The sequence below is a fragment of the Alosa alosa genome, chromosome 15 (genome assembly GCF_017589495.1).
Source record: "Alosa alosa isolate M-15738 ecotype Scorff River chromosome 15, AALO_Geno_1.1, whole genome shotgun sequence".
NCBI classification, from domain to species: Eukaryota; Metazoa; Chordata; class Actinopteri; order Clupeiformes; family Clupeidae; genus Alosa; species Alosa alosa.
Genome location: NC_063203.1, coordinates 7402917 through 7425416, shown reverse-complemented (window position 1 = coordinate 7425416; position 22500 = coordinate 7402917). Strand labels below are relative to the sequence as shown.

Below are 22500 nucleotides of genomic sequence, written 5' to 3'. Positions count from 1 at the left end.
ACACTATTACAGCACAGTGTCTCTCTGTCTCCCTCTCACTCGGCCCTGAGATTGTCTTCAGACATTGTCGTCTGGACGAGCCGCAGCCTCTCGTGCGTGAGACAAATAGCCGGCAGGGCTCTCACCTCCTCTGACCTGGCTCACCTCTCAGGCCGTACTCATGGCCCACTCTGTCATGCTCATGCTCTCTCACACACACACACACACACACACACACACATGCTGCGCACACACACACACACACACACACACACACACACACACACACACACACACACACACACACACACTCCATCTCCCTCTCTGACGCCTCACTGTTTGCAATGGACGCTCTCCACTTTCAGGATGCAATTAAATATTATAGCCAGCTTAAAATCACCATGTCAGACAACATCCTCGTTCGGGAAAAGGAGCAAAATTTCCATTTACAGACCGAAATGATCACAGAATTCCAATTTTCCAACAGTGTTAATTATCGATGTCAGGTCTCCAATACTGGCCACAGCTAAGCCGTATCCAAACACAACGACGACACTGAAAATCTGATACTGGAATTATTAAAAGGCCAGCAGCAGAATTGCACACCATTTAAAGGTATAGTCTGCCATTCCAAACGTTTATGGTCTAATTCAGCAAATTGCTCCACACAATCCTCTAGCTGTCCATTCAGTGTGTGCGCTCAGAAAAGAAGACTCGTTGACCAGATACAGTCCGAAAGACTTGCTCAGATCAAGCAAAACGCCATTCCACCATTCCAGCCACTCAGCACATTGGTTCAGGTGCACCGACAGGACGAATGCGATTTGATTGGCTGTAGATCTCAGATAACAACCTTTCTGCCAGAACGGCATGCTGTCACTTTAGGTAAAAGTGCCTACGTGTACGTGAATGTGCGGATGTGGCGGAGTGAGCGGTCATACCTGTCCCTCTCCGACGTTCTGCATGTCGATGATGGTGATGACCCCGGGCACGTGGGGGCTTCGCCGCGTGGCACTGTGGGGCGAGCCCTCCTCGTCAGGGGCGCCAGAGGGCAGCGTGCCCGCCAGCTGGGTCACCACTTTCCCCACCATGGTCAAACCAGTCTTCAGAGTCTAGAGGAGGGGGAGAAAGAGTTACTTTATGAATACAACATTCAAGTCTAGTCATAAGCATAAGCATATATTTAAGGCTACCAGCACGGAATGTAAGAGTGTACGGATAGAGAAAATGGAAGCGGGAAGTGATGAAAACACTACATCATTTTCACATTACAGCTCTGGGGGAGTCAGACAAAAAGGCAGAGACATAAAACTACAGGACCACAAAACCTTTGCTTTGATGAATCATGACTATCTGATACTGTTACAATCAAATTGGCCATTGGGGCATCAGTTGTACACCAGACAACAGAGAGATCAGGCCCTGATCTGATCTAGCACAGCTTGTCCTATACCAGGTAAGAGCCACATTACTAGCACAGCTTGTCCTATACCAGATAAGGGCCACATCACTAGCACAGCTTGTCCTATACCAGATAAGGGCCACATCACTAGCACAGCTTGTCCTATACCAGATAAGGGCCACATCACTAGCACAGCCACCTTCCCTTTCTCTCTCTCAATGTCCTTTTTTCTCAATCCCTTTCTCTGGTTGCTGAGTGCAAGGAGCAGTGCTGACGGGTCACTGCTGTTGGTAGTGATCACCCAGCAGAAGGCTGTCTTAGTCACACACCCACACTCTCACACAGACACAGACACACACACACCAACGCAGGCCAATGTACACGGATCAATGGGCATTGTTTGGATTAGCGCTAAAAACTCCAACTGCAGTGATTAGAAAACACATTAGTGCTGATCAATTAGGACCCAAACGCTTCTCTTAATAATTGATGGGGACCAGGGGTAATTTATACACACACAGAGTCAGTTAGTGGGGCTTGTCTTGTTGGAGGGGAGAGAGCGTTCCAGAGGGCCCAACAAACACAGGCGCCATGCTGTATTGACGCCGCTGCCTGGCCTGAATGCCTGATTAAGCTCTCCAGGGTCTGGGTAGAGACACACACTACACACACACACACACACACATACCCAAAACATACAGGCAGACAGGAAGGCAGGCACACACAAACAGAGAGACACTTCACACACAGGGTAGAGAGAGAGTGCAAAGAGACGGAGAGCAGCTCACTCCATTAAGTGAAGACAAGGAGGAGACCCCACTTAAGCTCTGCTATCCATTTACTGCAGGCAGGCAAAGGAGGGGAGAAGAAAGACGAGAGGAAAGAGGCTGAGGTGTGTACGCCCCCCACCACCCACCATCATCAACACACACCAGCCCAATGGCTCCCACAGACACGGCAACACAACAGTGCCACCAATTCACTCAGCCCAATTGCATTCATCTCTCTCTCTCTCTCTCTACCCCCTCTCCATCTCCCATTCCTCCCTCCATCCATCTATCTATCTATCTATCTATCTACCCCCCTTTCCCACTCCCACTCTCTCTCTCTCTCTGTCCCCTAATTCTATCCCTCTGTCTGTCTCTTCATCTTCCTTTCTCTGCACAAAACATGTGTTCAGGCAAGAATTCAATTTTTGAAAGAGCACCCACACCACGTCCCCCCGCCTCCCCAAAACTCTTTTGTCCTTATTGGGTTACACTGAGGATGCAGCCGGGAGATGCCCCTCCCCAGCATCCCCTAACTATCTCTCCTGCCCTCCCTCCCTGTTGCCCCAGACAACAGTCCTCTCAGCCACTCTCAAGCAGGGGCCGGCGTGTCATGGCCCGGGCAATATTGTTATAAATTACGGCGCTGGCTGCAGACGAGCCGTCTGCGTATCGGGACTTTTTAACCTCATTTCCCCCACTCCCTCCCTCCCTCCCTCCTCCGCTAACCTTTGCCGAGTTTCTTTTGATGTATACCACCATTAAGGCTAATGGGCCTTCTCTCACGTAAGCCGTTAGAGCTCATTAGGAAGCGATAGGGCAGCGGGGGGATACAGATGTGGGGTGTAATAAATCAATGAAGCCACCTCGGGGAGAGGGGCGGAGAGAGAGGAGAGAGAGGAGAGGAGAGGAGAGGAGAGGAGAGGAGACTGGAGCCGTATGAGAGACAGCGTGTTAGAGGAGACTGCCTGGCAAAAATTCTAGCGTTGGGGGGGGGGGATTAAATGCACAGGAGAGAGGTGCTCCTGAGGCTCTTGGATCAGCCATTGCGCTCTCTGAAAGCATTTAGAAGGAGGAGAAGGAGGAGGAGGAGGAGGAGGAGGGTGAGTCTGCTGGAGAGATGTAACGTTACTGTACATGCACAGATGACCTCATCTCGCAAAAGGCAAGGCGCGGGAAATGGACCAGGAAAAAAAGAGGAAGTGGAAAGTTCTGTCGTGGTGTTGGCTGCATGCAGCTCGCTAACTTGAGTTAGTGAGTGTGTGTGTGTGTGTGTGTGTGTGTGTGTATGTGTGTGTGTGTGTGTGTGTGTGTGTGTGTGTGTACACTTACTTTAGCGGCGCTGATGACGGTAGCAGTGTAGGACTGGGCATTGTCTCCACAGGCTCCTCCACGTGACTGATGACACCGGATCAACTGCACACGCACGGGAAGACAGACAGATGACCTCAGTCCCATTATCCTCCCACACCATCCTTTTCACCACCCCCCCTCACACACACACACACACACACTCATTCAAGTCATTAGGCTCCCTTTCAGGTGTGTACACAGAGAGTTGCAATAACACAGCGTTTAGTCCAGTAGGACTTTCTAGTCCACTTGGGGTCTGATATCCCATGTCCCATGCATGTAACTTGTGGTGACGTCATTTTTACGCCACTGAAACCCTAGGGAAACCTCACATACCTGTGAACATCGAACTGCTAAGCCAAATTCATAGTACAGGTGGCAAAATAACATATAAGAGACTAAAGTTGTGTATGCTAGTGTTCTCTGATTGGAGGCACTCCAAATTGCTGGTGTGTTGCAGTGGTCATGGTTTTTGACTGTGTTTGCTTTCCTTTTTGCAATGAGATGTAATATTAGAAAATGCAATCAGGCATTAGCCACTTCATCAGACAAGCTGACTCAAACCTTGATAAACTACTTGATGCTTTGGGTCACTGGCACTAGACTATGAAAACCTACAGTGCAATTGTTTTTGTTGAGCGACACTTGTTGCCTAGTCAACCTCAACAATGGCCCTAGTCCTGTGTGTCCTAGCAACAGTCTGCACCAAGGCATCTGCTATACCTGGGGAGGGGGGGAGCTGTTGAGTATGGCGGTTCTCCATGCCCCCCACACTCCTCCCACCCACTCTGGACTCCCAGTGCCTCAGCCGTCTCAAGCACCGGCACTGTTCAGCCCAGCTCTCCCCAGGAATATATTCAGCCCTCAGTGCAGCCTGCTGGTCCCCCACCCCATCCTTAGCTCCATCCAGATACACTGTCCCATCTGTCCATTACCGCACTGGAGTGGCCAGCCTCAATCAGAGTCCCAGCGTTCCTCATACCAGCCCCTCACAAGGACCCACTCCACCACGCTTTGTCCCAAATTACATTCAGAGAATCCTGCTGTTATCTGTTCTTTAGTCGCTGGGACTTGTATTTATTTTATTCATTTTGAAGAGTGCGGCTAGCGATGGAACAGAGAGCATGCTTTTGGGAGAGAGGGGTTATGGGCCCGCAATAAAAGTATACTATAATTTTAAGGATTATCAATTTATGAATCTCTGTGGACGTCCTGCAAATGGGAAAGAGTGGGAGGTTGGACGCATCTGGACTGGCTCATAATGCACACACTGCGTCTGATGTCCTTACCTTGTTCTCTGCATAAGCTAGCCATCGGTCCCCAAGAGCTATCGGGTTCAGGTTAGGCCCAGGACAAGGGTAGCAGCCTGCAAAGACCAGAAAGGCATTACATTGTCTGAAACATAAATTAAATGTCTCCATTCATTTCCCTGTTATAACTGAGCGAATTAAACGGAAAAAAATGCATGAAATGATCTTGCCATTGCAGGAATGGCTTTCACAGTGCACACACTGATGTGTGTAAAGAAAAACTGTTTTGGACATTTGGAAACTGACTGAGTTAACGTGTTTGTCTCTAAAAACGGTCTCTGTGTAAGCCTGTGTTTTGGGAAACACGAGTGGGGTGTTTTCTGAAAGGGATCGTGTGGGGAGTCTATGGCACCAACGCCAGTACCTAAAAACACCCAAACACACCCGCACACGCAGGAGTCAAACTGGCCACACAGATACTGCAAAGGGTAAACACTCGAAACAGTGCAACCTCCCACACTAAGCCCAACACACATACATAAATAGGCAAATGTGCTAGATGACAGACTTCCATAAACAACTGAGATGCTTCCAGTCAAACATGCATCACACGCAAAACATACAGACGCTCTCTACCCCTCACACGCACGCACGCACACACACACACACTCCACATACAGATGCTCTTTCTCCCTCACACACACACATACAAACACACACACACACACACACACTCCACATACAGACGCTCTCTCCCCTCACACACACGCACACACACACACTCCACATACAGACGCTCTCTCTCCCTCACACACACACACATACAAACACACACACACACACACACACACTCCACATTCAGACGCTCTCTCCCCCTCACACACACGCACACACACACACACTCCACATACAGACGCTCTCTCTCCCTCACACACACACACACACACACTCCACATACAGACGCTCTCTCCCCTCACACACACACACACACACACACACACTCCACATGTCTCACACACACACAGAAGTCATGTGAGGGCAGATCACGTAGGAGAAAAAGTGTGTTGACAGTAATTTAGAGCTCAGCGTGCAGATGAAATGCATGCAGACAGTAATTTAGTGTTCTGAGTCGGGGATCTGAAACCGGGCAAATAGGACTTGAGGTAAGCCACAAGTGCAGCAATGCAAAAAAAAACAACCTTTTGTGCTTTTCCAAGGCCGAGGGAGCCAATACAGTGAGATAACATGTGTTTAACACATCCTGTGTGGGGGGGCACTGGCCAGGAGAGAGGGGGGCAGTGGGCCTGTGTGTTTGACCTACAGAGTGTGTGTTTGTGTGTGTGAGTGAGAGAGAGTGAGTTAGAGAGACAGAGACAGAGAGACTGGAAAACAGAGAGGTTCTGAAGCGGGGGGATTTCAGTATTGTTTTGCAAACACATTTATCCAAAGAAGAGTCTTATTTGAACTCCAGGCCCAAAAGCCCATTAGAAACTTGCATATATATATATATATATATATATATATATATGACAGAATACTAATGTGAGTGTGGTCTTCCTCTCCAACCTTGCGTCTGAGCAACCAGACCGGCCACATAGAGAAAGTGCAACCCCCAGACACTTCTGCTTACTGTTCATTAGAGTGTTTGTCTCTGTTGTCCTTGGCTTGTTTTTGTTTGTGCTTGCTTCTGCTTTTGCTGTGTCCGCAGACCACGACTGCGCTTTATGAGGGAGCTCCTATCCCCACATGCCCCTCTCCCCAAAAAAAGCTATTAATGATGTAGGGTTATTGACTGCGCACATTTCCTGTGGCACAGACGCGGACAGGGAAGGCAGACAGACAATGAGCACCATTAAAATTACACTAATGGCAATTTACAACAGGCAAATTGCTTAAGTGAGGGAAAAGCAGGGGCCTGGTTTTTGTGTGCTGGGGTGCGCAGGTGCTATGCAGTCTGTGCCACCAAGGTTACTGTGCGCTAATCCCCTACACTAAAGGACAAGGGGCCTACACAATGTTGGAGTAAAGAGTATCTAGTCTAAAGGTCCACCCAGGAAAATAGTCAGTAAGTTTTCTCTGGGACTTGAAGACATTTTTGATGACTGACAGACAGCGTAACGTCGTTACTGTTTGCGTAGACTGCTGGGAGCATTACATCAGGGTGGGAGATGCACAGTGGGGCAGAGAGACAAGTTGCAGCACAACAACGTTGATGTGACAAATCATCTAACATGTGGCTCTGGGTAATGTCAGGCTCTGATTGTATTGATACAGCACAAGCAAGACTTCTGCAGGAATGCATGTGCTGCTCAGACTCTTGGTGTTGTTTCAATTAGTCTGACTGGAGGACTCGCTTCCGATGAGTATGGACTTTTTGATAAAAGGGATTCTAAAGCCATTCAATGAAAAAGGAAACATGTATAAAACCTGAAACAATTTCAAAATCATCAAAATATTTCAGAAATATTATTATACTGCATGTTTAAAGGCTTTTCCATTTCTGGGGGGGTGGGGGCAAATCTGCTTTAACTCAGGGCTCCAGAGTGCGACCAATTTGGTCGCATATGCGACCTAATTTTTCAAAAGTGCGATTAAAAAAAAACGGAGGTCGCACCGGTGCGACCAGCTATTCGAGAGAGGAAAAAGTGTCCGCATTGAAACTCTACCTTTGGTTCAATAACAGACACATATTTGGCCAATATCGTGGTTTAAACAAATCACAGATAGTGAAGGGCGGGACCTCCCCTCTGATTGGCGGTGGCCTGTGTGTAAATTTGAAAATGCGTGTGACACAACCAGTGCAAAAAGTTAGTCTGGAGCCCTGTAACTGCTAAAAGCCCAATCAATGGTACTTGAACAAGATGAAAAACATGCTTCCCTTAAATGAGTGGAACACATACACTGTAGGCTTAATTAAGAAAATTCCTCAATTAGCCGAAGACCATCCATTTCACTTACTTACTTGTGACAAAGAACTTTTTTGTAAATGTGCAGCTGTCAAAAGCTGCAATCTTCTCTTGCAAACTGACCACAAGAATCCTGCGAGAGAGAAAAAGAACACAACACAGTGAAGGAACACAGTGAGTTTCGACATCTCTAATAAAAACGTGGGCTACAGACTACAGTGTGAAAGATATTTAACAGGGATAGCAGAGTGCTGGCGCCACTCACCTTTTGTTGCAATGTAGATCATAAATAGGGGTTTTGAACTGGATGGATTTTACCATTTCCCCCGTCCTCAGAGAGTAGAGGTCCACACAGCAGTATGGAGGGCTTGTCCTGTGAAACAAACACACACACACACACACACACACACACACAGACACACACACACAGACAGACACACACACACCCAGACACACACACACCCAGACACACACAGACAAAAAGAGAGTAATCAGAAACATTCTAAGATGGCTGGCAGCATCTCTAAAATCAGATGAGGGCCAAAAAGCCCATCTAGTGGCCAGAGCACTGAGGCAGAGTGAGACCGGGCTATGGGCTTTGGCACACGCCGTGATCGCTTTTATTGTTTCAATGTTTCGCCCGGAGGACAAACCCAGATGCTCACCCCTTGACATGCCGACAAGAATGCACCACAGCCATTACGTCGTCATCACTGTATTAGAAGTGAAGAGAGACTTTAAGCACATGAACATCAACTCATAAAACCTTGTCTAGAACTTCAGCTACTCGGCTACGTTTAACTCTTCCTACAACCTACAGCCAGTAAATCTGTTCCGAGTTGAATGAAACACCCTGACTGCACGCTCGAAAGGCCAGAGCACATCTTCACAGGGTTGCAATTCAGGATGTCATTTACTGTCTAGTATCCGGGAAATTGAACAAGCTCTGCAGCAAGAAAGGAAATCAATAAGTGGAGCATCATCGACAAAATAATTAGCGCAGGGCAGTGTCTAATGCTCCAGCTTCTATCTCCACACTGTCTATCTCTGTCTGTCTGTCTGTCTGTCTGTCTGTCGGTCACCCTGCCAGGGTTAGAGGCTCCTGGTGATTGAGTGGGTATTGTCACAGAGGCTAGACTTTACAGTTTAAGAGCGATGTTCGCGTCTTCACAGAGGTATAATCTTCCCACCACTGCTTAGCTTCGGCTGTTCAGAGGTCTAGTAAATCATATCTTCACGCTACCCGCTACCACCACCCCTTCTTCCCGGCGTCAATAAGGTTATAATATATGTCTGCGTTACTAATCATTAAAACGGTCCCTTCACGTTTTTATGGTGGAAAAAATCTGGTTCTTTCATTTATAACGCTGACAGACACAAACACTGGAAGACATACTGCAGGGGCAAAAAATAAAAGAGAGAGAAAATGACTGTTTTTCAAAATATGCACATCAGTGCATCACAAAGCGTCCGAGACATCTCGAACCAGCCGCAAATTGTCAGAGAACATGGAAGCACTTAGACGCTAAATGAAAAAAAGCTGCCAGGCTCTCCGTGCATACGCTACTTGATAGCACTGCATGTCAATGATGGAGAACCAGGGAGTTTTTAATTTTGTAATAATTCCTCCATCAAGGGGTCCATGAAAGCAGTGGTATTGACACAGGGCCAAACAAAATGTGGCTTATTTCTCTTTTTATGTGCATTTCAGTGTTGTGGTCAGGTCACTCAGCTCCTACCAGGAAGACACAAATACTAACACTTGCCGTGTGCATGAAAAATCGCAGCTTCGCGTGCCAAATAAGGTTTTTGTTTCGATCCGACCCAGGTCCCGTTTCACATGTCTTGCTCTTCCCTCATCTTCGCCCTGCAGCTGCAGGCCCAGGAGAGTGTCAAGCAAACTCCTGCAACACCCTTCCCTTTGCCAGACACAGGATCATCAGAGCACCCGTGACCTGGCCCTGGTTAGGCTCCCTCAGGGAGGAGCAGATGGGAGGCGATTGTGGAAGTTAGAGCAGAGGCTGGAGCTGACCAGGCCGTGTCGGTTCTCGTTCTCACACAGCCTGAGAGTCTCTGACCGTTGCTGAGGGAAGGCTCTGCTGCGGTGGCAGATGACGACGACGGCAGCAGTGGCGCTCGGGACGGAAGCCAAGGAGGGATCTGCAATCTGCTGCGGCAAGCGGCGGGTGTCTTGCCTCAGACACAAACGTGGCCCAACATCACAATCATCACATCTCTTTCCCTCACCCTCCCTTCCCTCTCTCTTACTCTCCCTCTAAAATTCTTTCTCTCTCTCTCTCTCTCTTTCACACAGACACACAAACACAGAGGGGTGAGAGGGTTTCACAAGCCAGAGGCAGCAACCTTGGCGCCTCTGACTCCTCAGATCTCCCAGCCCATCAGAGCCTGGCCAGCAGAGCAAAGACATAAAACACAGAGACAAAGACTGTTTGTGTGTGTGTGTCTGTGTGTGTGTGTGTGTGTGTGTGTGTGTGTGTCTGTGTGTCTGTGTCTGTGTCTGTGTGTGTATGTGTATGTTTGAAAGAGAGAGACAAAGTACGTGCGCGTGTCAGTGTGTGTGTGTCTGTGTGTAGTGTATGTGTATGTTTGAAAGAGAGAGACAAAGTACGTGCGCGTGTCAGTGTGTCTGCTCACGTGTCTGCCCCAATGTCCAGCAGACATTTGCTGTCACAGAAAACCCTGACCGCTCTCTGCGAAAACACTTTTCCCCCTCAGCTCCAAAGCACTGAGATTAATAGAGGGATTTAACTTCTCAAACTTGTCTCAGCGTCCATTGATTTCATGCATGTCAGGGTCAAATCAATCAAATTTAAAGCGTTTTAGAGCAAATATAATACAAAAGATATGCTTCTAAATTGATTAATGGGTCATTGATGGCCTCTAAAAGAGAATCATCATGCTGCTTGCTTCAATTGTTTGCGTTTTTTTTTTAACTAACAAATGGCTTAGTTCTAATGGAGGCAAGCATTGTCATTTGTAATACAATTTCCCCACTCTGAAAATCATGCAACTGGGGTTGAAAGTGAGGCTAAATTACAATTAACATTATGAATCATGTGGAAATGTCAGACTTGCACACGTTAAGGTGCTGCTGGGCACCACTCGCCGTCTCTCTAATACGCCTGTTGTGATCCAGTCACATTCAAGCGTCAATTACACTTCTCCTGATTGATCCGATCTGTCAGAAATAATTTAGAACCGAATTTGTCAAATGTCCTCAATTTGATTCGGCTGCCTGTAGAAACCCGAGAAATGTGCAAAAAAAGGGACAAACCCACATGGCGTGACAAAAGGGGAAATACTGTATATATGTCCTTTGCAAACACATATTTAAAGCGGGCGAGAGCGAGGGCGAATGGCTTTGACCTACTGAGGAAAGGGTCACGTCTGCTGGAGTCAACATCCTCGTCTTGGCTCATTTGAGCTTCACAACGCTTCAAACATGGATTTCCCAAACTGCAATTACTTCACTAATTACTGGGTAAAACGCTATTAACTGGCCAAGGAGCACACCTGCAAAATCCATTGCCCCTTCAGAATGGTAGGTCTATTAAAGCCGGCAATGTTCTGGACTCCCATCACTCGGCTGTGCTACCAGATTGGAAAACTCTCCCCGCAACAGAACACTTGAGGACTTTTTTACAGCGATGACTTTCTCTTAATTTTAGCAACACTCGAGTTTACAATGGTTATTATGTCCATTATGTCAGCCGGCTGCCATTTCATCACTTGAATGTTTTTATAAACTTGTTGACATCTGCTATTCCAACTCGCTACCAACTGTGCTCGGAGCTACATGATTGGACTCCAAAGCAGGGTTTTAATCCATAGGTTTTTATTAACCTGACTAAAACGAGCCTGAAAAAACGGGGGCATATCTTATGTGGTGAACATAGTGAATGGGAGGCCTGGAAATGAACGAGAACCCGGGCAAATAAATTCATTTACAAGGAAACGTCATCACTTTCTGACTGCAGCTACTTTACGAGCTTCCCAAATACGAACAGACAATTACATGCTTTGGAAACGCAAAACAAATACTGCCTTTCCTCAAAATCCCAGCTGTCTTTCCTGGAGACCCAGCGAGGAAACCTGAAAATGTGCCCAAGAAGAGCAGCAAGATTCTCCAAATATGACTGGGTCGCCATTATCGTTCACAGCAACCTACCTTGTATTTGCATGTATGGTCTTTTAAATGTATATATATCTGTGGATCCATTGATTTTACATAGAAAAAATACATTTGCTAACTGTGCAAGAAAAAAGTTCATTTTTGCGGTCTTAGAAATAAACTTGAACATTTTAGACAGATTAGAGAAGACTAACACTCTTTAAAAGGTGTTTAAGAGGGGAAAACAAAATAAACAAATGAAAAAAATGTGATGTGATTTGGACCCAAACCCATCCCTTAAGCCTATGTCATTTTGATTTATAGCAGTTATTTCTAAGCCAGGGTGAGAGAAAAAAAGCACACAGATGAAAACAATTACACTATTTTTGTAGGCAACAAGTGAGGTGGGTGGCAACAGAGACATTTTTTTCGAAAAATATCCTGTCACAATTTTTCCGAGCTTTCGCTCATTCTCTCTCTCTCTCTCTCTCTCTCTCTCTCTCTCTCTCTCTCTCTCTCTCTCTCTCTCTCTCTCTCTCTCTTCTCCCTCTGTCTCTTTCTCTCTTGCTCTCTGTCTCTCCCTCTTGAAAAACCCAACCCTCAACACACAACAAACGCCGGCCACATCAGAGGCTGCTTGGGGCCTGGGGGGGCCCTTTGATTCCGGCATGCCGCGGGCATTAGCGGGAAAGTAATTAGGGTAAAAAGTTCAACCACAGCTCCATGTCTGCTGCTCTGCCAGAAATACATTTCCTCTCCTTTTGCCGGGGCTCGGCTGTATGTTTCCCCCACTCCGGCATATTGGAAACACATTGCAGCAGGGGGAGAGAGAGAAAGAGGGGGGGAGAGGGAGAGAGAGAGAGAGAAAGAGATAGAGAGAGAGGCTATGATCTGCCTCCTCCTTTGGCTCCTTATGCTCTGATAGGCTTTGTGGTGTTAATGGTGCTAAATTAGTCTCTGTGAAAGCAATAGGCAGGTGGGAAGGGATAGGGAAGGAAAGTGGACGGGTCTTTCTGGCTGCCACTGAGGCCTCTCGCCATTTCACACTCAGACACGGGGCTAGCATGCAGCACTCTGCATGAATATTTATCAAACCACTTGTATGTTTGAGGCACACAAGTTTGAGTTTTTCTGTTGTCAAAATTATGCTGTGGTTTTTCGCCTGCCAATTTTCTGTCCAACTTTAATGAGAACGTTTGTGATGCATAACAGTGATCTGGCGCTAGAGGGACCTTTTCCTATTCCCGTTGTGACGATAAATAAACAGTTAAACGCCAAGTAAATGCAACACTTTGCCATGGCTCATCATCAATCTCACAGCCCCTGTGATGCATTCAATCCTGAAATAATTCAATTTTTAAAAATGGCATCTTCATACTTACATACAACTATTTCCGAAACAGACAGCTGAAAGATGTTATGTACTGACATAATTGGACATTACGTATATCATATATATCACAATCTATGTTTTACAATTTAGTGTTCCTTATACTTAAATGTATATTTCTAATGCATTTTACAATATACTTCACCATCACCTGAAAAAAAATTCTATTGTGATGGAGCAATAACATGTCTTGAGAAAATCTAAAAAGGATTCTAAAAAACAATCTATGTAAACCATAAAACGTATGACTCCAAGTGTAAGAAACATACACAAGATAAAACTACATCTAAGACCCACATAATCATGCAAACCCAATTAAGGTCTAAACTAAATTCTTAATTATGTGCATTAAATTGAAGTGGGGCCATCAGGTCTATTAGGCTATCCTCTGTGTTCCCTCCTATTCCACAGCAGTTGTTTTTACAGGTTTTCAGCGCACAGATAGCGTGGAAGTGACAGTACATGGAAAAGCGCTTTGAGATGAACACTCTTCAAAAGGCAAACTTCAAAGGCTCAGGGTCTGACTTTCCCTGTCCTTGGAGAGCACAGTTATATGGCCCTTTAGGTTGACTGAGAAGCAGATGATGGGGGATCTAAGCGGTGCACCTGGCTGGCTTTTTCCAAATAAAGTCAACTGTGATTGCACATAGCATTTCTTGTCACGAAAGAGGACAAGAAAGAGGCAAGTGTGCTAGTTCAGCAAACGGCAAGTTGATTGTAATGCTGAACTAAACTGTCGCATAAAAAGGTATAAAGGGTTAGGAACAGAAATATTTTTATAAAATGCTACATTTTCACAGACGTGCTGGCAGTATATATTTGAGCAGACATTACACTTCCATTTTGTTTTCGGTTTTAGTATGTTTTGAACATCATTTTATAATGAACTCCTGCAAATACATTTCATACAATGGATCACCACTGGCAACCTCAAGCCTGTGAGCAGCAGAGGGTTAATATTATACAGTGTGATGTAGTGCATAGTCACATTTTTTCCTGGATTTTCCAATGACCAGTGAGGTGGCCACATTTTTACAGAGATGACTATGATACTGGCATATAATACATTCACATACAGGACACACACCTACATCTTGCTAGCTTTTGTAATGTTTAAATCCAAAGTATAAATCCGCAGATGAGGAACAATGAGGAGTCGATCACAAGATTTAAAAAAACTTTTTTGCCCTTTCTGCAGCTCCTCCAAACAACTATATTTGCCATATGGTCATCTGTTAATTACAAATTCAGTGCATCTCCAAATAAGGAAAAAGTCTCTGTGAGGAGTTCATTAAAAGAAAATTCATATTTTGTTCAATTTTATCGCAGATAATGATACACAATTCAGCATGAGGGAAGAGAAATCAATGCAACTTTCAAACCCTTTCAACTTCCCCCTGTCATCTCTGCAGTGTCTCCCAACACTGAGAGCCCTCCCTCCGTCCCTCCCTCCCTCTCCTCGCTCCTCTGGGCCCAGACAGTGTGGCAGTGTGGGGGTAAGAGGCCCGCGGGCCACAGAGGCAGGTTTATCAGCCAGCCGGCAGGATAACACAGCAATCCTGCGGCCAGCCCCAGCAGATAATGCCCCACACATGCCTCCGGGTGAGTGCTGTAGGGCAAGAGAGGCAGTCAAGTCCCACCCTACACCACCACCATCACTGCCACCAGCACCACCCAAGCACCCCCCCCCCCCCCGCTCTTTCACAGAGTGGCATCACAAAGGCTCTTAGTGCAACGGTAGTCCTGGGTGGAACAAGCCCCTGCTGATCTGGGTGTGATAGCGAGGGAAGAACAGTGTCATGAGGCTTAAAGCGTTGCTCCTCAATCCCCTTAATCTGATGCCCCCACTAATACAAACTCTGGGAGATTTCACCCATTTAATACACTTTAGGAGGGATACCTCACATCTAATGTTTAAACCTGTCAGAGGAAATGCATGCAAAGCACAGCTTAATATCACAATAGGCTTTTGGTTCTAAGTCTCTTCAAAAATATTTGCTGGAACAAGCCGTGGATAAAAAAAAATTCCCCTCCTCCCCTTGTCTTTTTTATTTATTTATTTATTTTCACAACAATCATGTAATTAAAATCCAAGCATTACGTGGCAAGAGGGACTTTACATGGCTTCGGATTTGAGCAGTGAAAATTAGAGACACTGTTTAGCGGGATAAATCCCTGGGATGACACTTTGTTTTGCGTGTGATGTGGCCGTGTGTCTCGATAGCTGCTGCTGCTACTGCTGCTGCTGGTGCTGGTTTATAGGGAGGTGGAGGTGGGGGAGACGGAGGAATTGAGCGCTGCTCCAGAGCCGGGCGAGTAGCACAGAGTTTCAGTGGACTGGAGAGCTGCCCTCTGACAGCCGGCCAGTTGCTGGGTGGCCGTGGTGGCTGTCCAATGGAGACTCGCGGGCCAAGGGGAAAGGGGTGGACCTGTGCCGGGACCTCCACGTGCCCCGGACCCCTGCTTACAAATCCAGCAGTAAGCTCCACAATGACAGAGGACTGTATTTGTGAAAAAACACACATGCCCACATTCTCTCCATGGAGATTTGGGACTGGAAAGTTGGAGAGGGAGGGGGGAGGTGGGGGGTGAAGAGGCGAGGGGAGTGGGAAGTTTTGTGCCTGGACCCACGACTTAATTTCTCCACTTCCCAAAGAACAAAAGCAGGCTTCTTTGACACTGAACTTTTAGCCCAAGTGCATGTTCTCTGTGTGACGCCCACAAACACTTAAAAAGCTCCAATTCAGCCCATTCAGTCTGCGCTAGCTGCAAGAGCATAGACGTAAATCCACTCATTCTTATACGTACAGAGTTAATTAAAATGAAACAAGAGAAAAAAAGAGAAAGAAACAAAACAACGCCAGAGTGGAAATCCATTCCATATAGGAGGCCTACCAGGATCGAATGGCACATACATTCTTTACTAATTTGCCAACCCCAGTGCAGTTGGCATTCGGCATGCAGGATGAATATGCAACTTTGCTGTCAGGAAAATCTCTAGACCCATACGTTGTTTGGACTTAAGACATAATCCTTTCCATTGATAAAATTATGTTGAGTGCGCCTGGCTGGAAGTCTGCAAGAAGGCAGGGCCGGCACACATGCTTTTTTCCTCCTCTGGTTTTCCTTTAATTTGCAAATCTTGTAATCTAAGCCTAAAGCTGACTGAACCAACTTCTAAACCAGCTCCGCTGTTTCGGCCAAAAGTCCAATCTGTTTTCCATTTAAGTGTCAGGACGGCATCCTTTCTGGTGGTTGACAAAAGCTGTTATTTCAAAATGATTATACACTGAAAAATTGTGTGAGGACTTCAGGACGTTTATGAAGTATTTCAGTGAAGGGAGAGAGAGAGAGAAAAAAGAACCTGAATATGTACAGAGGGCTTGTTTTTTTTCCCCCTTCCACTCTTTCGTTTGAATGCTACATTATTTACCAAACACTTCTGCTGGAACTGTGCAGCCACGCCATTCAGCCAGGGGTTAGGGTTATGGTTTTCAACACGAGGCATGTTTTCAGCATTAGCAGCAAAAAAAGAAGGAAAGGGGAAAAAAGAATTTGCCGGAGTACAAAGCCAAACCCTTCCAGCCTGTGAGTGTGTGTGTGTGTGTGTGTGTGTGTGTGTGTGTGTGTGTGTGTGTGTGTGTGTGTGTGTCTGTGTGTGTGAGGGGCAGACACAGCATGTTCAGAGTGCCTGTGAAGAGCTGGAGCCTTGGAAGCGTCCGGGGACGGTGGTCTCCATCAAAAGCTCGCTGAAGACAGACTTCCTTATTTTATTTCCCGAGGAGGAAATATCAAGTTAAGTTGCCTCGCTGTGGAAAAGGAGCGTGCTGAAGAGGTGGCAGGCCAACCCGTGGAGGAGGAGTGGAGGGGAGCAGAGGGGAGGAGAGGAGGAAAAGGAGTGCGCTGATGGGCATGTGTTCTCTCCCTTCCCATCTCCCTCTCTCTTTCTCCCTCTCTCACTCTTTCTCTCTCACTCTCTCTCTCCCCCTCTCCAAACCACACTTCTAACAAGCCTACCAGGTCCCTCAGCCCTGTTCCAGGGGTGGTGACTGCAGGGCTTGGTGTGGCCTCCTGGGGCCGAGCGGTCAGTCTGTAGTCCCCCGCCTCTGGCCAGACCACTCTGTGGCCCATCTGATTAGCCCTTTGATGCCGCTTAGAGCGCACAGTAAATTACAGGCTTTCAAATGTACTTAAGATTTGTACCTCGTAACATCTAAATGTCACACAGAAAAGGACAGGCACTGAAGCAGCCACCCCCTTTGCACTTCGGGAGGGGGGAAGAAAAAGAAAAAAAAAAATGGGGGGAAATGTCATAAAAATGGACGACGGAACATTCCATTAGCACATATAAGTTCACCTCGTGTTGGACAAGTTTTAAGATGTCTGCTCTCGGGTTTCACAAGCGCGCTGGCTTATCCGGGTCCATTATGTCACTGGAGCCCTCTTTCGGAGAATATAAGCCATGAACCTCGCTTTTTATGACACCCGAATGAAATCGCACTGTGTCAAAATGGCTTTTCACTCCACACACACCACCACCACCACCACCAAACGCTTTTAATAAAAAAAGGCAGCAGCCCATCAGATCAGCACCGCAGTGGCAGTGTCCCCTCCACTCTCTCTCCCCACTATCACACAGAGAAAAGGACACAGGCGAGAGGCACTATCAATCCCCCCGCCAGCAGGCATTCAGCACAGCAGGCTGTGGCTTCCAGCTGGAGCCAGCCATGTGTGTGTGTGTCTGTGTCTGAGAGTGTGTGTGTGTGTGTGTGTGTGTGTGTGTGTGTGTGTGTGTGTGTGTGTGTGTGTGAGTGAGAGAGTTTGCATGCACAGGCCACCTCTCTCTATTCTACACAATGTCACGCACTACACTAGTCTGAGTGAGAGAGCTGGCCAGAACACTGATGGAGTGAACTGGATACAGAGAGAGAGGCTAAGAGCAAAAAAATACTTGAACACAAAAAGAAAGCAAGAGAAATGAAAGGGACACGCAGTTCTGCACAGATGAACATCCACTTACACACTTACACAGAAAGCAGTGTACAGATGAACAGTGAGGCAGTGGTGCGTGTGTGTGTGTGTGTGTCCACAGTCTCTATGGGCGCCGTTGCCCTCCAACGCACTCACCCTGAGGACCCCGTGCTCTTGCACACGCCCAGTAGAGGCCTCTTCTCTGCAAAGCTGTCCGTCTTCAGGGGACCTGCACACAGGGACGGGGACGGGGGTTAGATGACAGAGAGGCATATTGACAAGTGACCGAGAAAAAAAAAAAAAAAAAAGAAAAAAAACAAAGAGCAACATTCATTAGCAGCTTGCGCATGCGAAGGCTCTTGTCTGTTAGCCAGAGCCAGCCAGCCACCCACCTACCAACCCACTCAAGCACTGCTACAGAGAAAAGAGAAGAAGAACACACTGCCACTACCACCACAGGAAGTATGTTGACAACAGTTGCTCTGTAATCAAATTATGCTTTCGGAAAGAGGGAGAGAGGGAGAGAGAGAGAGAGGGAGAGAGAGAGAGAGAGAGAGAGAGAGAGAGAGAGAGAGAGAGAGAGAGAGAGAGAGAGAAGAGAGAGAGAGAGAGACTGAGAACATAAAATATAAATAAATAAAAGCTGTCATTTCTTTCCTGTCAACTTAGGGACTCATCCTCTTTGACCACAAAGTAATTCTGGGTTCGCAGGAAGACTTATGGAGGGATCAAATGAAATTAAAATACCAGCATGCAAAACATTAGTGCAGAGACAGAGAACAGAAACCCCACTCAGAGCAATGTGTTGAACTCGAACCATCTTTGCTCCAACTAGGGCTGCAGAAAGACACACACACACTCACACACACACTCACGCACACACACACACACACACTCACTCACACTCACACAGACACAAACGCACGCACGCATGCATGCATACACACACGCACACACACACACACACATTCGCGACAACACACACACACACACACACACACACAAAGCCCTTCAAAGCTTTGGAAGAGCCTTTGTCTGACTGTGTTTAATTTTGACGGGGGTGTAGGGGTGGGGAGAGGGATTACAGCATGGCAAAAGGCCGGTAGGCATATTTCTGGGTGGAGAAAACATGTTGCATTAGAGCCTGCAGATCCCATATTTACCTAATTTTGCTGATTTTAAAGAGGCGGAGGGAGGGGAGGATGGGTGAGGGTGGGGGTTGAGGGAGGATGGGGGGGTCCAATCTTGTCCAGATTGAACAAGATGTTAGGCTTTACTGAGGCTGTAATTTGGGGCGGCCATGCCATGACAGTAATCAGCTTCAGGAACACCGGGATCCTGCGGCGTGGCGTGTGAGCGCAAATGTGCCGCTCTCTGCTCGGCCTCCGACACTTTAAAAGGGCCTCGCTCCTTCCCGCTCGCACGCACGCACGCCCGCACGCTTTCCCCTGCTCTGTCATCAGCCATTGCTGCTGCTGCTGCTGCTGTGACTGCTCTCGGTATCGAATTATAAGACAAAATATGATGGCTTTTGGTGGCCGACAGCTGCCTTCCATTTCCACGTCACAATTAAGAAGGGGAAACAAACCACTTGGGCCGCTTCTCAAGTGGCACGGCAGAGATTTGTTGACTGGGATGGTTCGTCTTTGAAAATGACAGGGCTTGCATGCGGGACAAGTGGGTTATTTTTTTTTTTTCCTTCCTCTCTTTGTGTTGGGCTAAATATTAAAATCATCATTTGTATGTCTGCGTCTGATTTAGCATGAGGGAGAATGAGGACAATGTGTTTGCGTTTAGACTAAACAAAATGTCCTGTGCGCTTATAAATGTCATATGCACAGATTGCGGGTCGCTATAGTGTAAATCGTACAATTATAGAGGCCTGGGAAGAGAAATAAACCCAAATGCCACTTCCTACATTCAAACTCTTTGACATTTAATCTAGATAGGACAAGAAGACGGGGTAGCTGTCAATGCCTGTGTCTTGTCCTCTTTCATCAATAAATACATCACCAGATGAATGAGACACATAAAGACTATGTCACTAAAAGAATTATGGTTTTCTCCATTTGGGAAAGCGGAACTTCCTCCTTTATTCGAGGAAGGACCTTTCCTTGCTAAAATCAACACCTATTTTCAGGACTTTCCAAATCCGCCCACCCAGGCTCCCCACAAGAAACAATTAGCCTTTTAACAGCCCGCTAACAGAGCAACACTGTTTGGGTCCCCCCTACAGATTGCAATCAGCTTTCCCCCAGCAGCACAATCTGTTTTATTCTGTGCTGAGAATCACTGCACTCATATGTTGGATATCTGCTGCTTCTTATTACGGACACTTGCTTTTATCCGCATCCAGGGGTCTGTGAATGTGATCATTGTGCATTGTTGAAATTTGCCACAACGCCGGAACACGCAGCAGCACTGTGGGGGTGAGAAAATGGAGGGGGGTCCCAGTAATGAATTGCAACACACAAGCCTCTTTCTATGGGTTTCATTAAATAAGCGACGCAAACTGCAAAGAGAATCTGTTATTTATCGATTTATTTAAATGCTAACTTTCCCAACAGCAGGGCACATATCAAACCTGTGTAAGACACCGAGGCTGTTAAGAGGATTAGGGAAATGCCACAACATAAACTAAATGAGATCCTAATGACTCGGAAGCACTCTGGTCGGCCAGAGCAGGGCTGCCGCTTCTGCTTTCTGCCTTCTGTGCAAGATATAATTACCAGTCCCACGCAGACCAATGAGCCAGGCTGCAGCGAAAGAGAGGAAAATAGAGAGAGAGAGAGAGAGAGAGAGGAGATGAAGAAAAGAGAGAAAGAGGAAGGGACTAAGAACAGGGCAGATGTGGAGAAAGAAAGAGAGAAAGTGAAATGGAGCGAGAATGACAGGGAGACGAGAGAAAGAAAGAGAGAGCACTAGAGAGAGAAAGAGAGAGAGAGAGAGAGAGAGAGAAAGAGAAAGAGAAAGAGAAAGACAGAGAGAGAAGTGGACAAGTAGGGGAGAAACGTCTCCATGTCTGGCAGAGCAGAGCTTTGGCAGAGGGGCTTGTCATGTCTGTGAGTTAGCCAGCTGACAGGAGGCCAACACTAATCTTAAAGCACTGATTTTAATATTAGGATGGGAAGCAGCGGGGCACTGGCACTGACTCCATGCCATTAAGGAACATGAGGCAGTCTTTAATTTTAACATTTATATATTAGGAGAAAAAAATACTAGCCAGAACTACATAAATTGTGTCATATTGAGGATCAAAGGCTCCAGAACTACAGCCAGAGTGGGGTTTCACTGTGACCTTTCTACTGAACTGATAAATAAGAAATATTTTACAATATTAACACAACACAATCCACAGTTCTTTTACCTTAAAATAACGGCTTCAAACTCATTTTAATGCCGAACAAACCTACGGTAAAATATGGACAATGGAGGGTCTGACAAAATACAGGGCTTAAAGCAAAGAACATTTCTGAGCCTGAAGTTCTCAAACATTTTTGAAGATGTCATAGTCCTACAGGCATATTGACTATTTTCAAATCTTCATCAGCCCACGCCTGAATTCAAGCCCAGTGCCTGAACACTTTAAGCCCTGCATAATATTGCCCATTTGTGGCCAGAAACCACATACTGCACAATGCAACGCTGCTGTCATGGGCAGGAGCAGGACAGCTTTTTTTGTCGGCTTTAGACGAATTGGGTACGGTACCCAATACACCGTAAAATTCATGAAAACTAACATCCAACATTGTCCCTGACTTCATGCGTGTGTCTGATGAAAATAAGGGAGCTCTGAGGGGAGCAGCAGCTAATGGAGGCCTGTGGGGCTGGAGGCCTGTGGGGCTGTCTGCTGTTTGGGGATGGCGGTGCTTCAGTGGGGGCTTGGCAGCGCTGGGTAGATACTCACTGATATGGGGAGCGGGCAGGAGCCGGGCGGCCCGCACTGGACCGTGGCGCACTGAGAACAGCTCCTGTGCCTCTCCACTCAGCTGTGGGCATAAACACACACACACACACACACACACACACAACCAACAACAACAACAACAAGGGCTGATTATAGGGAGAGTAACCACCTGAGAACACTTAAAAGTACTGAACAAGTGCAGTGTGTAAGTGCAGACTGAAAAGTTGACACGGGTGTGAGACATATAGTACATACAGTAGGTTTCAAATTAGTTTGCATTTAATATATGGTATTGTCTCTGTAAAGTACACACACAACATTAGGAGAGAATTGTCTGTCTGTGTGTGTGTGTGTGTGAGTGTGTGTGAGTGAGAGAGTGAGAGAGAGAGAGAGAGAGAGAGAGAGAGAGAGGGAGGAGAGCGGGTGACAGGTACCAAAGAACC

At 46.7% G+C, this 22500-nt stretch overlaps 1 protein-coding gene across 5 annotated transcripts in view; it reads right to left on the bottom strand.

Moving 5' to 3' along the window:
• The window catches only part of bcas3 (BCAS3 microtubule associated cell migration factor), a 258241-nt gene that overhangs the window by 217165 nt on the left and 18576 nt on the right, over nt 1–22500 (bottom strand). For all 5 annotated transcript variants that reach the window (XR_007195830.1, XR_007195829.1, XM_048264313.1 and 2 more), the window contains exons 6-12: nt 22058–22139; nt 18307–18379; nt 7923–8030; nt 7714–7790; nt 4791–4867; nt 3481–3564; nt 921–1091 (exon numbers count right to left, since the gene is read on the bottom strand). Coding sequence is in view for 3 of the 5 variants with exons in the window: in XM_048264313.1 (XP_048120270.1) it covers nt 921–1091; nt 3481–3564; nt 4791–4867; nt 7714–7790; nt 7923–8030; nt 18307–18379; nt 22058–22139 (672 nt within the window). In the remaining 2 variants the exon portion in view is untranslated. The remainder of the gene's footprint in view (nt 1–920; nt 1092–3480; nt 3565–4790; nt 4868–7713; nt 7791–7922; nt 8031–18306; nt 18380–22057; nt 22140–22500) is intronic.